This window comes from Pristis pectinata, chromosome 4 (genome assembly GCF_009764475.1).
Source record: "Pristis pectinata isolate sPriPec2 chromosome 4, sPriPec2.1.pri, whole genome shotgun sequence".
NCBI classification, from domain to species: domain Eukaryota; kingdom Metazoa; phylum Chordata; class Chondrichthyes; order Rhinopristiformes; family Pristidae; genus Pristis; species Pristis pectinata.
Window position 1 is genome coordinate 108,834,358 of NC_067408.1, and position 14,672 is coordinate 108,849,029.

A 14,672-nucleotide genomic window follows, 5' to 3' on the forward strand; every position below is an offset into this window, starting at 1 on the left:
AATGGATATATCCCTTAGACATCTCTGGGCCCTTTCGTCTTACATAGATAGTTTTATTGTTCTTTATCCTGCTGTTGGGGAGAATTGTCTTTTTGATCACTGTCCAGCTTGGTTTCGATGTAAAAGCTGAAATTTCATTGCCTAAGTAAGTTTAAGTGTTGCAGGAAGTATTCACAAAAGAATCCTTTCAGTTTGAAAAGTAAATGTCAGGATTTGGTACCAAGGAAACCAACATGGAATTCTAATGTTAATATGAATTACCATACTGTATGGTGTGAAGAATGTTGGAAAAAGCAATTTGGTTAATAAAAAGTAAACTTTTATTTCAATAAGATACTTTAAATACACATTTAACTATATTCTTTAAGTAACATTTTTACACAAGGCAAAAAGAAATCTGATTAGACTTTTATTCTGTCAGGATAGTGTTGAAAGTTTAAACGGTGAAACTTTCCATCAAATATTTTAAGTTCCTAGGTTGTTAAGTTCCTAGGTTGCCTTCTGGGTCCATCCGAGATGCAGCTGGTCTCATGTTCTCAGTTGCAATACTTCCAAAAACAAGCTGCAAAATAAGCAGAAAGGGTTTGAATAATCTTAGGGTTTTTAATATCTTAATACTGTTAATTTCAAAGCTGATAAAAATTATTCATTGTATTCCCTGTTTTTTTAAAAAATTAAATATAAATTTGAGAAATATGACTTGGGCAGTGCAGTTACAATCACTGAGGACAGGGGTCACGGGGACATGGAAACTCCCAAATTCAGGTTCACACCATTGCAATTTAGAGTTTATATTGCCGGCCCTTCATTGTCACGGGCTCTATATCCTGGAGCTCTCTACCCAACAGTGGGAGTAGTTTCACCAGTTGGACTGCAGTGGTTTAAGATGGCTCACCACTACCCTCTCAAGGGCATTTAGGGATGAGCAATAACTGCTGGCCTTGCCATCGACACACAGATCTCAATAAATAAATGGGGTATCCCAGGGGCTTTGTTGAGTAAAGGAAAATAATCAAGAGTGGAATTATGAGAAGGGTTTTATTTGAACAAAACCTACATCCTCCATGAAAACATTCCGTGGAAATCACAAAATGATCAGGGATGTTGCTCCTTGTGATGTATTGATAATTGTGTACAAGTTCAAAGTGAATTATAAGTTATACTAAGATGGAACCTTTAAAGACAAACATTTACTTATCAAGTTTACTTACAAAGTTACTAAATGACTGCAGTCGGAAGTGGAGTGGAAGCAAATGGTTGCTGATCTCTTTGTATCTGTTTAACAGGTTCTATTAATTTATTGCAACAAATCTGGATGTGAAATGGCACTGCCTTCTATCTGAAATGTACATGCTGGAAGTGCTCTCAGAGGGAAAACGAGTTCCAGACTAATGGTCATTAGCCTGAAATGTTAACCCCATTTCCTCTCCACAAATCATGAGTAACTTCAGTATTCTCTGTTTTTATTACAGATGTCCAACATTTGAAGAACTTTGCCCTTTGTTTTAAAAAAAAGATATCTATTTCTCCCCTCCAATATTATATTTGAGCTCTTGGGGACACTAGTTTCAAGAATTGCATTGCATTTAACATCAATGTGATTTGTAGATACTTTATTCAGAAGGCTACATTGGTTGTAATTTTTAAAGAATTTTTTTTTAACTAGGCTGTAAGATAACCACATAAAACTTAACTCTGTTTTGTGACAATGTCCAATGAAATTACCTAGCCTAAAAGAGCACCCTTGAGCCAAACTATCAACAGTAAAAAGAACTGCAGTAGCAAGATATTTAAAAGTAACAGCTTGGCGATGATGGATGAAAATTGAATGTCTATAGCCGAATGGAAATGGCCTTTAAACAGGAATTAGTCTCCTCAGTATGGGACAAGGAGCCATCAATCACTCAATCTAATCTACTCCATTTACACATCAGGTTCTATCTGCCTTATCAAGGATGCAAAATCAGTTGAGGGACAATCCTACATTGTATCTCTCTATTCACTGTGGGCAATGTCAATCTCACTCTATAACATCCAATATATGACCCAGCACAGTCCATCATGCTATTTGTTCCAGTATTCCAGCTCATGATAGTATCCTGATCAAGTGGATTATCCATATAAAGCACAAACAGTTCTGTTTTACCTTGACGCTCTGATGAATAACTTGAGATAACCAAGCTTCCAAAATGCCCAGTAGGGAGGTGTTGAGACAATAGACTGGCTGGGAGCAATAAACGTCATTCGAAAGGATACAAATTTCTGAAGATCAGGATATCCCGAGAGGGAGCCAGAGGTTTTACAACTCAGCAGAATGATGTTAGCGAACCAAACCGTGAGAGGTGACAGCAGGGGAACAAATGAGCATCAGAGTTCACTGAGACAGCAGGAATTTCAGCGTTACACTGGAGACCATTCGAGTTTATGCCGGTTGACACAGCAATCCCATTCCCCCACTAGTTCTCTCTGTGACCTTCCCCCAATCCCATCAAATCACCCCAGATTCTACTGTACAATTACACTAGGGGCAATTTACAGTAGCCAATCTACTCCCAATCTGAGACACAAGAGACTGCAGATCCTGGAATCTGGAGCAACAAACAATCTGCTGGAAGAACTCAACAGGTCGAGCAGCATCTGTGGGAGGAAAGGAATTGTCAACGTTTTCGGTCAAAACCCTCCTGATGCAGGGTTTCGACAATTCCTTTTGACAATTGTTACTACCAACCTGTGTGTGAGAGGAAACCCATTCAGATACAAAGAACATGCCAACTCTACACACACAGCACCAGAGGTCAGGATTGAACCTGGGTCACTGTGACCATGTGTGACATTGTCCAATGAATACAAGATAAGAGCAGGAGTGGGCCACCAGGCTCTTCAGGCCTTCCCTGCCATTCAATGTGATTGTGGCTGATCTATGCTGGCCTCAACTCCTCTTCTGTGCAAGTTACATGTAGCCCACAGCTCCCCAATCTTCCAAATATTTATCTATCTCCTTCTTAAGTATATCTACTGATCTGGCCTCCACTGCCCTCAGGGGCAGAGTTACCTCATCTAAATGAGTACCCTTGAGATAAGCTATTAACAGTGGAAAGAATTGTAGTGCCGAGATGTTTAAATGTAACAATTTGACAATGAGATGAAAACTGAATGTGTACTAGCTGCACTAAAAAAAAATTGTGCCTCCCAAGAAAACTGTCCTTTCGTCAGGATTGATAGATCGGAGGAGAGAAAAAGAGGAGAATTTTCAATACTTTTGCCTTAATCATTTGAGTAATTGGTTAATAGGGAAAGAAGTTCTGGGTAGCAGGATGATATCAAGGGGCCCAGAAGGAGCAGATGGAATTCAGTCTGGTAAGGTAATTCATCTGAAGAGAGGCAATGAATTGCAGGACAAATGGTGGGTTAATAAGTACAGAGGGATCCTGGTTGCATGATAACTGATGCCTGAAGGCAACTGGAGTGATGAGCCGGTTGGAGGTATATTGGATAATTTCCTTTATCCGACGATACAAGAGCAGGGAGGTTATGATGGAACTGTATAAAACGTCAGTAGGATCACAGTTAGAGCACTGTGTTCAGTTCTGATCACCAAAAGAAGAATGTGATGGTATTAGAGGGAATGCAGAGGGGATTTATGAGGATGTTGCTAGTGCTGGAGGAGTAATAAGCAGAGACTGCAGTGGCTGAGGTTGTTGCCTTTGGAACAAAGGAGACTGATGGGAGGTTTAAAGTTACAAAGAGCAGACACTTGGTGAAGGGAAAGGATTTATTTTCCTCTTTCCTTGGCAGGAGAAACATTAATCAGAGTAAAAAGATTTATTAAATGGTGGGAGGATTAGAGAGGAGTTGAGAAAAGTATTTCACTCAAAAAATAGCTGGTGGAGGGGTGGGGGATTGGATCTCACTTCCTGAAAGGGTGATGGGGACAAAAACCCACATCACATTTTGAGAGCTACCTGGATGAACACATTCAATTTATAATCCACAAGGCTATGGTCCGAGATTTGGGAATTGGAAGGAACTAAAGTGGCTCCATCTCTGGTCAGTGTGGGCAATAATGTTCTGACAAATCTCTTCCTCTGCCATCAATTCCCATAATTCTGTGGTTATGGTTACTAAACAAGACGTGGGCTGGTTTAGGAGCAGTTACTTTGAAGAGTTGCATTGAGGCTGAGCTCTATAAATTTGCCGGGATTAGCTGGATACAGTTAAGGCGGTGGTCTGAGATTCATAGAATTGTATAGTTGTACAGCACAGAAATGGGCCCTTTGGCCTATCTCGTCCATGCTGACCATGATGCCTATCAATGCTGATCCCACTTGACCATATTAGTCTCATATTCCCTCTCCTCCTTTCCTCTCCTGGTACCCAAGTGCCTTTTAGAACATAGAACAGTACAGCACAGGACAGGCCCTTGGGCCTACAATGTTGTGCCGAACTAATTAAACCAATGACTCCTAATTAATCTAATCCCTCTTCCCGCATATTGACCATATCCCCCCCTTCTCTGCATATTCTTGTGCCTATCTAAGAATCTCTTAAATGCTCCTCTGCTATTTGCCTCCCCTGGCAGTTCATTCCAGACACCCATTACCCTCTGTGTAAAAAAAAACTTGACTCACACATCTCCTTTGTACTTTCCCCCTCTCACCTTAAATACATGCCCTCTAGTACCAGACAGTTCAATTCTAGGAAAAATATACTGGCTGTCCGTTCTATCCCTGCCTCACATAATTTTATAAACTTTATCAAATCTCCCCTCAGCCTCTGCCACTCTGGAGAAAATAGCCCCAGCTTGTCCAACCTCTCCTCATAGCCTTGTAAACGTTGTAATTGTACCCACCTCTACCAATTCCTCTGGCAGCTCATTCCATATACCCACCACCTTCTGTGTGGAAAATCTTGCCCCTCAGATCTCCTTTAAGTTTCTCCCCTCTCACCTTAAACCTATGCCCTCTAGTTTTACACTCCCCCCACCCTAGGAAGAAGACTCTATCCACTCAATCCATGCCCCTCATAATTTTCTAAGGTCACCCCTCAGCCTCCTATGTTCCAGTGAGAATAAACCCAACCTATCCAATTACCCCTTGCAAGCCAAGCCCTCCACTTCAGGCAACATCCTGGTGAATCTCTCTAATGCTATCATATCCTTCCTTTGGTGTGGTGGGTAGTATTGTACGTTTGCTGATGATACAAATATTTGTGGAGTAGTTGATAGCGAGGAAGGTTGTGAAAGGACACAGAGGAAGTTAGATGAGTTGGATACTTGGGTAGAGCAGTAACAAATGGAATTTTGTCCAGACAAGTGTGAGGTAATGCATTTAGGGATGTCACCTACTAACAGGACATATACAGTAACTGGCAGGGACCTCAGGAGCGTTGGTGAGTATCCTATCTGGATGCATCACAGCTCGGAACAGCAATTGCTCTGCCTGTGACCACAAGAAACTGCAGAGAGATGTGGACAAAGCTCAGCACGTCATGGAAACCAGCCTCCCCTCCATGGACTATCGATACTTCTTGCTGCCTCAGTAAAGCGACCAACATAATCAAAGACCCCACCTACCCCAGACATTCTGAATCAGAATCAGGTTTATTATCACTGACATATGTTGTGAAATTTATTGTTTTGCGGCAGCAGAACAGTGCAAGACATAAAGACATAAAAATTACTATTAGTTACAAAAATAAATAAATAAATAGTGCAAAAGTGGAATAATGAGGGAGTTCATGGACTGTTGAGAAATCTGATGGCGGAGGGGAAGAAGCTGTTCCTGAAACATTGAGTGTGGGTCTTCAGGCTCCTCTCTTCTCCCTCCTCCCATCGGGCAGAAGATACAAAAGCCTGAAAGCACGTACACCAGGCTCAAGGACAGCTTCTATCCTGCTGTTATAAGACTATCAAACGGTCCCCTAGTACAATAAGATGAACTCTTGACCTCATGGTTTACCTTGTTATGACCTTGCACCTTATTGTCTACCTGCACTGTCTCTGTAGCTGTGACACTTTACTCTGTATTCTGTTATTGTTTTACCCTGTACTACCTCAATGTACTATGTAATGAATTGATCTGTATGAACGGTATGCAAGACAAGTTTTTCACTGTACCCCAGTACAACTGACAATAATAAACCAATCCCAATATTTTCCAAGTGTGGCCTGACCAATGTTTTGCACAGCTGCCAACATAATAGGCTGAGCATTGACGATAGAGTTGGGATATGTTGCAGCTGTGGAAAACATTGGTCAGGCTGCACTTGGAGTAAACCAACACTCCTGAGGTCCCTGCCATTTACTGTATATGTCCTGTTAGTATTTGACATCCCAAACTTATCGGAGCACCTACATTCTCAGCAAAGTCACTTATTATACATGACAAATATATACGATCCCTGCCGTACACTACTGGCTACAGACTTCCAGTCAGATAAACACCCCTCTGCCTCCTATCACCAAACCAATTTTGGATCCAGTTTGCCAACTAACCTTCAATCCCAGGTTCCCTCTCCTTCTGGACCAGCCTACTGTGTAGGACTTTGTCAAACACCCTGCGAAAGTCCATGTAAATCACGTCTACCACCCTGCCGTCATCAATTTTCATAGTTATCTCTCAAGTTCCTCACGACGGTCAACAAGGAACAGGGACTGGCTGAAATTTCCCTGCTGAACTCCTATTCATTGATACTGGTTTGAAGGGTGTGTATATTGAACACAGCTTGGTTGTGCTGTTTGACAATCTCCTCACCCAGGTTTAGGCGATAATGTTGTTTGACTGTGATATTGTGTGGAGGCTACAAAACCCCCTGTTGAGAGGGGGATATGAACAGTTGCTCTGAAAGGCTGCCAGTTTCACAAACCTCTCTTGTTTGACTTCTTCCCAGCTTGCTTCTTTGTTTTCTTGGGATCTTTCTCTTTCAAAGGACTTGGAGCAAGTGATTCATCTTTCATTTCCTTTTCATTGTTAGCAGGAAAAGTACCATCTGGAAACTCTTCTACAACTTCCTATGGAACAAGCAAGCCAAGGAAACCTTGTGAATGTAGGGAAGGCTTAGGTTTGGTTACTTAATTTTAGGAAGGTGAGGGAGAGGTCCATTAACTTGTGCTCATTACCCACTTATGTAATTTGTGTACATAGATCTATAAGGAACCTAACCTGTTGATAATATTATTTACCTGTACCAAGGATCTGCACTTTATACAAATTATGGCATTACATTTAAGAACAGGAGAAAAGCTTGCAAACTTAACTTTAGCCTTTTAAGTGGTAGAGCCACTTTCATAGCCATCAAAATGAATAGCCACCAACATTAATGGTTAATGTAGTCATAGTAACATAGAAATATAGAAAACCTACAGCACAATACAGGCCCTTTGGCCCACAAAGCTGTGCCGAACATGTCCCTACCTTAGAAATTACTAGGCTTACCCATAGCCCTCTATTTTTCTAAGCTCCATGTACCTATCCAAAAGTCTCTTAAAAGACCCTATCGTATCCGTCTCCACCACCCATTGTTCTCTATTACCTCCATAGGTATTTTTTTAATCCACATGGTTTATGAGCACCTTCTAGCCTCATGATGAATGTCTCTCCAAGACAAACAATTTATGCTTCTAATTCTCATTCTCGACACAAGGAACTAATGTGAAAATAACAAAATAAATTGGAGGACAGGGTTGGGGGTGGGAACACATCAAGGTACACAGCTGATGATGACAGAAGCTGTGCAATGAGTGAAAGGTGAACCTAAAGGCAGTCAGAGAGTGGGATACAGTCAGGAACAGTTACAGGATGAGATTAACCTTCATTTTCCATATTTATCCACAAAGAAAATACTGCAGCAGATCAATAAAACCGTATTTATATTGCGACTTCAGTGTAGGAAAGTGTCCATGGTGCTTGATGGAAAAGTAGTAAAATGAAATTGGATATTGGACAGAGAAGGAGATGCTACAGAGGGTTTCAAAAGTCTGGTCAAAAAAAGGGGAATTTAGGGAGACCCTTAAAAGAGGGAAAGGAGTTGGTGAGGAGTGAGAGATAACAGTGGTATTCAAGACGATGGGGCATAAATAGATGAAGTCACAACAGACAATGCTGAGGTAAAGAGGGTCAGTTGGGTGGGTGTACAAGAGGCTGACAACAGATGGAGCATAATGGGACGACTGCAAGATCTGAGGAGGTAATAGAGAACAATGGGTCAATTATAACTAAAGAACGAGGAAGGCTGTTTGCTTTGTCTTAACTCATCCATTTGGACAAGGGCGAGTGCTAACCTCTCATAGCTTCCAACTTTTTCTAAAATGATTCCAAGGCTTTTGTTTCCACTCTACCACAGCGGTACCCATTGTAATACAAGGGAAATGTACAGCTCCTTTCATACGCGGTTGAAAAGTCCAAGAGGCTACAGTTCTGACGCAAAGGATGAGATTTAAGGCCTTTCTTTAATCCAAACTGCAGAATCCTCAATGACCAGAAAGGTGAAATGGGCAAAACCGGAGAAGGGGACAAGCAGGAGACTTAGGACAGTTGGAATGAGCTAGCTGGAGAAGAACGTGGCATCCAAGAAGAATTGATGGTTGTAAGCTAAAGCAGAAAGACCTGGAGAAGCTCGCTAAACCCACCACAAAGCACGGCTTGGTGGCGAGTCCTTTGCTGGTGGTCTCCTTTTCCAGTGCATGTCCAGTATCTGGACCAGTGCTGGAGAACTGTAGCAAATGACATTCTGGGTTTTACTGGCTTAATATGCACAGGTGACCGGAATCGAAAACACTGAATCTGTGGCATCCTTAAACATGTTTCAAGTAATGATTTTATTTTTGACCACATGGTTTATCTACTTAGTTGTTTTGTTAATTGTTACTCTACTATATTTGGCAATTTTGAGAATCTACTCTTTGCCTTCATACTTAACTAACACCACACCATTCAGGAAACCCACTATGGCTTTATACTTACATCAAATGTTATTTTCCATTACAGTTTAAATAATCGATAAATGCGTCTGAACTAGTCTCAAAACAAAGTACAATGGCACTGCTCTGTTGTGAACTTGGCTATGAACATGAAGGAATATAATTCTGCTCGTCTCAGCATCCATACAAAGGTGCCAGCACTACTATCATCACTGAATGCTGTGCTCTGGTCCATTTTCAATCAAAATTTAATCCTTTTTGGGCTCAAAGCACCTCTAAGATGTGGAAAAGATAGAAAACCGAGAAGTATATTGTGTATTGTTCCTATACTTTGTTTACTACTGACTTACAGAGCAAGTTCTATGTGAAGATGCTTGTTGTTTTTATTCCAAATTTGGATGTTGTTTGAATTTGTTCAGGACGCATATGGGCATCAGAGTTGTGCATAAGTGGGTAATCTTCAGTGTGGGAGTGCACAGATCAAAGGCTTGCTCACAATAATCCAAAATTGCTGCTTAATGTCTTACCGTGTCACCTTTTTTGTCAGCTCTTTTCCCATTGGCTGCAATAAATCAGAAATAGAAAGTTTACACTGAGTAACACTGTTTGCATAAATATGTCTTCTAAATATCTTCCTTACTGAGAGTGGCCTCACCTTTGACCATTATTGAAGTTTCTTTCAACCATTTTCCCCACTGGAATTTTTAATGTCATTGATCATTTTGCACCCATCTCTTGTTGGATTATCTCTCAGTTCTGAGAAAAGCCAATTGATCTGAAAACCGTTTCTCTCCATATGTGCTGGCCGGGTGGGGGGGCGGGTGTGGGAAACTAATTTAAATTTCATCTGGTATAATGGTATTATTACCCCTTCCGATATATGCTGATTATTGAAAGTCCTGGATAGAGTGGATGTGGAGAGGATGTTTCCAGTAGTGGGAGAGTCTAGGACCAGAAGGCACAGTCTCAGAATAGAAGAACGTCCCTTTAGAACAGGGATGAGGAGGAACTTCTTCAGCCAGAGAGTGGTGAATCTATGGAATACATTGCCACAGATGGCTGTGGAGGCCAAGTCATTGGGTATATTTAAGGCGGGGGTTGATAGGTCCTTGATTAGTAAGGATGTCAAAGATTACAGGGAAAAGGCAGGAGAATGGGGTTGAGAGGGAAAAATAAATCAGCCATGATCGAATGGCAGAACAGACACAATGGACCAAATGGCCTAATTCTGCTCCTGTATCTTATGGTCTTATGATTGCATTCTCCACTTCTTTCCATACGTCCATCCCAGTTTATTTTCACTTTGACTGCTGCCTGACCTGCTAGTATTTCCAACACTTTCTGCTTTATCTATTTCTGGATCATTTAATCCCATTTCAGTCCTGGTGTTGGACTTATATACAATGGTATGAAATATTTATTTTTATTTCTCAGCAATTTCTAGAAAGGTAAAGTGTAATAATGATTAGTCAGCATGAATTTTGTAAGGGAAAATTTCACTTGACCAAACTGATTGAACTTTCTGACGAGGCTTTTTCCCAGGGCGACAATGGCTAACACGAGGGGACGTAATTTTAAGGTGATTGGAGGAAGGTATAAGGGGGATGTCAGGAGTAAGTTTTTTTTTTATACACAGTGAGTGGTGGGTGCGTGGAACACAATGCCTGCACAGATTATGGGGGCAGATACATTAGAGACATTTAAGTGACTGTTAGATAGACACATGAATGATAGAGAAATGGAGGAATGGAGGGCTATGTGGGAGGGAAGGGTTAGATAGATCTTAGAGCAGGATAAAATGTTGGCACAACATTGTGGGCCGAAGGGCCTGTACTGTGCTGTAGTGTTCTATGTTCTAACAGAAAGAGTAGACTATGGTAATGTAGTAGATGTAATTTACCTAGGTTTTCAAAAGGCCTTCAATAAGCTACCGACATATTAGATGAATGAATAATGTTAGAGGGTTCTGAAAGGGGATACAAGTAGCAGAATGGATAGCCAACTGGCTTCAAGGCAGAAAGTGGGAGTAAAGGGCATCTATTCACAGGGTCATGGTGTTCCATGGGAATTGGTATTGGTACCACCCTTGCTCACAATTTACATTGACGATTTAGACTTTGGAATCAAAACCATAATTTCTAAGTCTGCGGATAGCAACATATTTGAGAGGGTGATAGTCAACACTGTGGAGTACTGCAACACAGTAGAGGAGCAGGTTAATAAACTTGCATAATGGGCAAATTAGTTTAATTCATGATAAATGTGAGGTAGTACATGATAGTAGAAAGAATAGGGAGGCCACTTTTTTTTTTACTTGGAAGGTGTGAGTCCAGGTAGGTTAGTAAAGTAAAAGGATCTCGGAGCACAAATGTACAAATTACTTGGTGTTGCACCACAGGTTACCAAGGCCCTGAGGAAAAAAAAAACAAATCAGGCATCAGGATTTATTTCTAGATGGAGAGAACTGAGAATTAGAGAAGTTACTCGAAACCTGCATCAGACTTAGAGTACTTCATACAGTGCTCTTTGTCATATTATAAAAAGGATATGGACACACTAGAGAGGGTGAAGAGCAGATATACAAAGATGATACCAGGAATGTGAGGGTATGTACATCAGGGAGGGATAAACAGACTGGACATCAGAGGAGAATTAATGTCTTTAAAATTATGAAAGGTTTTGATGAAATCCATGCAGAGAGAATATTTCCACTTCTAATTAGAAGCCATCAATATGAACAAATCACCTCAAAATCCAACACTGAATTCAGAAGAAATGTCTTTACCCAAAGAGCAGGGGGAATGTGGGACTCACTTCTACAGGGAGTCATTGAAGTGAATTGTTTGGAGTACATGTACTTAAGGGGAGACTGGATGGCTGCATGAGGGTCAAGGGAATAGAGGGTTATACTGACAGATTTGAGGAGGAGATTGGGAGGAGGCTCAAGTGGATTATAAATGCCAACGAGGAGTGTTTAGTCTGAATAGTATGTAGCCATTTTATCAAGTGTCCCTGAGATATCATAGAGTGTCTCAGATCCAAATGAAGAGTGGTCGTCATTATGTGTGTGAAGCAGTTTGATGTGCCTGTGATGGGCACAAACTGCATTCCAGTGGCCATGCAGTAAGTCTCTGAATGGTCTAATCCCTGTGAAATGGTACACTCGGCTACATGTCCCCTTCAACTTCTACTGTGGATCTTTGTACTCCAAGGTCCTTCTGTTCCTCAATACTCCCTAAGACTCCATCATTCACAGTGTATGTCCTAGACTCAATTGTGCTCTCAAAATGCATCACCTCATATGTGATAGGATTAAACTTCATCTGCCACTTATCAGCTCACTTCACCAACACATTGGTATCTCTCTGTAGAGCCCAAGACTACTTTCCACACTATCAACAACTCTGCCAATCTTCATTTTGTCCATGAACATCCACATCCAAGTAATTCACGTATCTTACAAACAGCAAGGGTCCCAGAACTGATCCTCGAAGGACACTAGTCACAGGCATCCAATCACAAAAATAACCCTCTATCCTCACCTTCTGTCTCCTATGCCAAGTCAATGGATCCAATTTTCCAACTTGCCCTGGATCCCATGGATCCTAACCTTTTGAAACAGTCTCTCACCATGTAGTGGTTAGCGTAACGCTATTACAACACCAGCGACTGGGGTTCAATGCCGGCCGTTGTCTGTAAAGAGTTTGTACATTCTCCCAGTGTCTGTGTGGGTTTCCTCTGGGTGCTCCGGTTTCCTCCCATGTTCCAAAGATGTACGGGTTAGGAAGTTGTGGGCATGCTATGTTGGTACTGGAAGTGTTGTGATACTTGCGGGCTGCCCCCAGAACGCTCTATGCAAAAGATGCATTTCTCTGTGTGTTTTGATGTACATGTGACTAATAAAGATATCTCATCTAATGTGGTATCTTGTCAAAGGCTTTTTAAAGACCAGGTAAATCACATCTACTACCCCACTCTCATCAATACACATTGTTACCTTTCAAATAATTCAATTAGATTGGTCAGACAGAATCTGCCCATGACAAAACAATGTTGGCTGTCTCTGATTAGTCTCTGCCATTCCAAGAAATCATTAATCCTCTCCGTCAGAATTTTTTCAGTATCTTCCCTACCACTGATGTTAGGCTCACAAGTCTATAGGTACCAAGCTTTTCCCTGTTGCCTGTTTGAAGAGGAGGACCATGTTTGCTGTCCTCAAGTCATCTGGTACCTCACCTGGGTCCAACAAAGATTTAAAATTCTCAACCAGAGCCCCAGCAATCTCTTCCCTGGGATAAATCCCATCTGGTCCTGGGGATATATCCACTTTTAAGCCACTGAGTATCTCCTCCTTATTTATGGAGACCTGCACTAGACTTTCACCTACTAGACTTCACTGAATTCTCCATCTAAGAACTGTTCAGTCATTAGCCGCTTAACACTCTTTCTGTGGCCAACAAGATACATGGTTTGCTTCTCCCTCCTTGTCACCCTATACTCTCCACTCCAGCCCCCCTCCCGCACCCTTCCCTAAATTCCACCCCTCCCCTCTACATTGATTCCTCTTAACTGTAAACACGGTTGAGACTTGTTGCACAGGGCACCATCCTCCCGGTTTTGCGCTCGTCGCTGTATTTATTGTTACCATGTATACTGTTTACTCTGTGAGCTTCATGCGAGCAACGAATTTCATTGCACCCTGCTGAATATGACAATAAGCTAATTGAATCTAAGAGAAACTGATTGCTATTTAAAGCAAAATGGTAACCCCATCAAACAAGCAATTTTAGATTGTTCTGTAGCTTCAGAGAGACATCCACTGTCTCTCTGGAACATTGTAAACAAACACATCTACTCATATGATCTCTGACACTGCAATATAACATAGTGATGCGACAGATCTCTTTACACCCTGCCTCCCCCTCCCCTTCTCCTCCATACACACCTCTGCTTCGTGCTAGCTGGGACCGAATTCTGCCACTGGCGTTCTTCCGTGACTGTTCCAGGGCAGTCAAGAAACTCATAATATTCTCTCGTCCTTCCGAGCTGGGTTCATCCTTCGAAGCGAGTCCCACAATCTCTAAAACACAAGTACACATAACAAGGTTAGCTGTTTAAACTTTGATCCACGGCGATCACTCTATTATTGTTAATTATCCTTTAAGCGCTCAGGACATTGTTAAATCTCTGTCTCTATTCCAATCCCCCTCACCCCATTCTAAGACATGAGTTTTAAATCACTTCTAATTCCAAAGGCAGTGAACCAGGACTTACCCTGGCGGCGTTCAGCTTGGTCAAGTGGCCCGGGGTGTGATTCACAATGAACCACTACCCCAGCGATGATGATGAGACTCATCAAAGCAGCCGGACTCATTGTCCCTAAAGCGTCGTTGAGCCTCTAACTCTCTGTGCGCCCCTCGTCAAGGGTTGTCAATGCTTCGTCTCCCTTAACTTACCAGAGTCTTCATATTTAAACCCTTGGCAGGGAGAGAGAGGGGGAAAAAACTCAATCAAATCTCACTCTCCAAATCTGCACCTTGACATTTGGCGAGCAGGTTTTTTTTCCAATTCTGTGGTTGGCGTTGTTACACGTTGGAAGTCAAGCTCTCCGCGTCACACCTCTTGTCTGTAAGCAGAGCAAACACATTAAATTTGCGTTATCATTGCTTGGACAGAGCGGTCTCACAAATATTTAGGCAAAGCCTCATTCATGTGCGGGAGAAGGATCAGAGATAGGCTCATTAAGGATCGTTGA

The 14,672-nt window shown here is 41.7% G+C and overlaps 1 protein-coding gene across 1 annotated transcript; it reads right to left on the reverse strand.

Annotated features, from left to right (window-relative positions):
• Positions 1-396: 396 nt before the first annotated feature.
• urp2 (urotensin II-related peptide) lies at positions 397-14,427 on the reverse strand. Its single transcript, XM_052014964.1, has 5 exons — positions 14,192-14,427; positions 13,863-13,997; positions 9,445-9,479; positions 6,865-7,009; positions 397-562 (listed from the first exon to the last, which is right to left on the reverse strand). The coding sequence occupies exons 1-5, from the start codon at positions 14,289-14,291 to the stop codon at positions 537-539; spliced, it is 441 nt and encodes a 146-aa protein (XP_051870924.1). The 5' UTR covers positions 14,292-14,427; the 3' UTR covers positions 397-536.
• Between the last annotated feature and the right edge of the window lie 245 nt (positions 14,428-14,672).

Coding starts and splice junctions, on each gene's coding strand:
- urp2 (XM_052014964.1), bottom strand. CDS start 14,291: ATGAGTCCGGCTGCTTTGATGAGTCTCATCATCATCGCTGGGGTAGTG. Junction 13,998..14,191: donor CCAAGCTGAACGCCGCCAGG/GTAAGTCCTGGT, acceptor CTTGTGTTTTAG/AGATTGTGGGACTCGCTTCG. Junction 9,480..13,862: donor CCAGCTAGCACGAAGCAGAG/GTGTGTATGGAG, acceptor GATTTATTGCAG/CCAATGGGAAAAGAGCTGAC.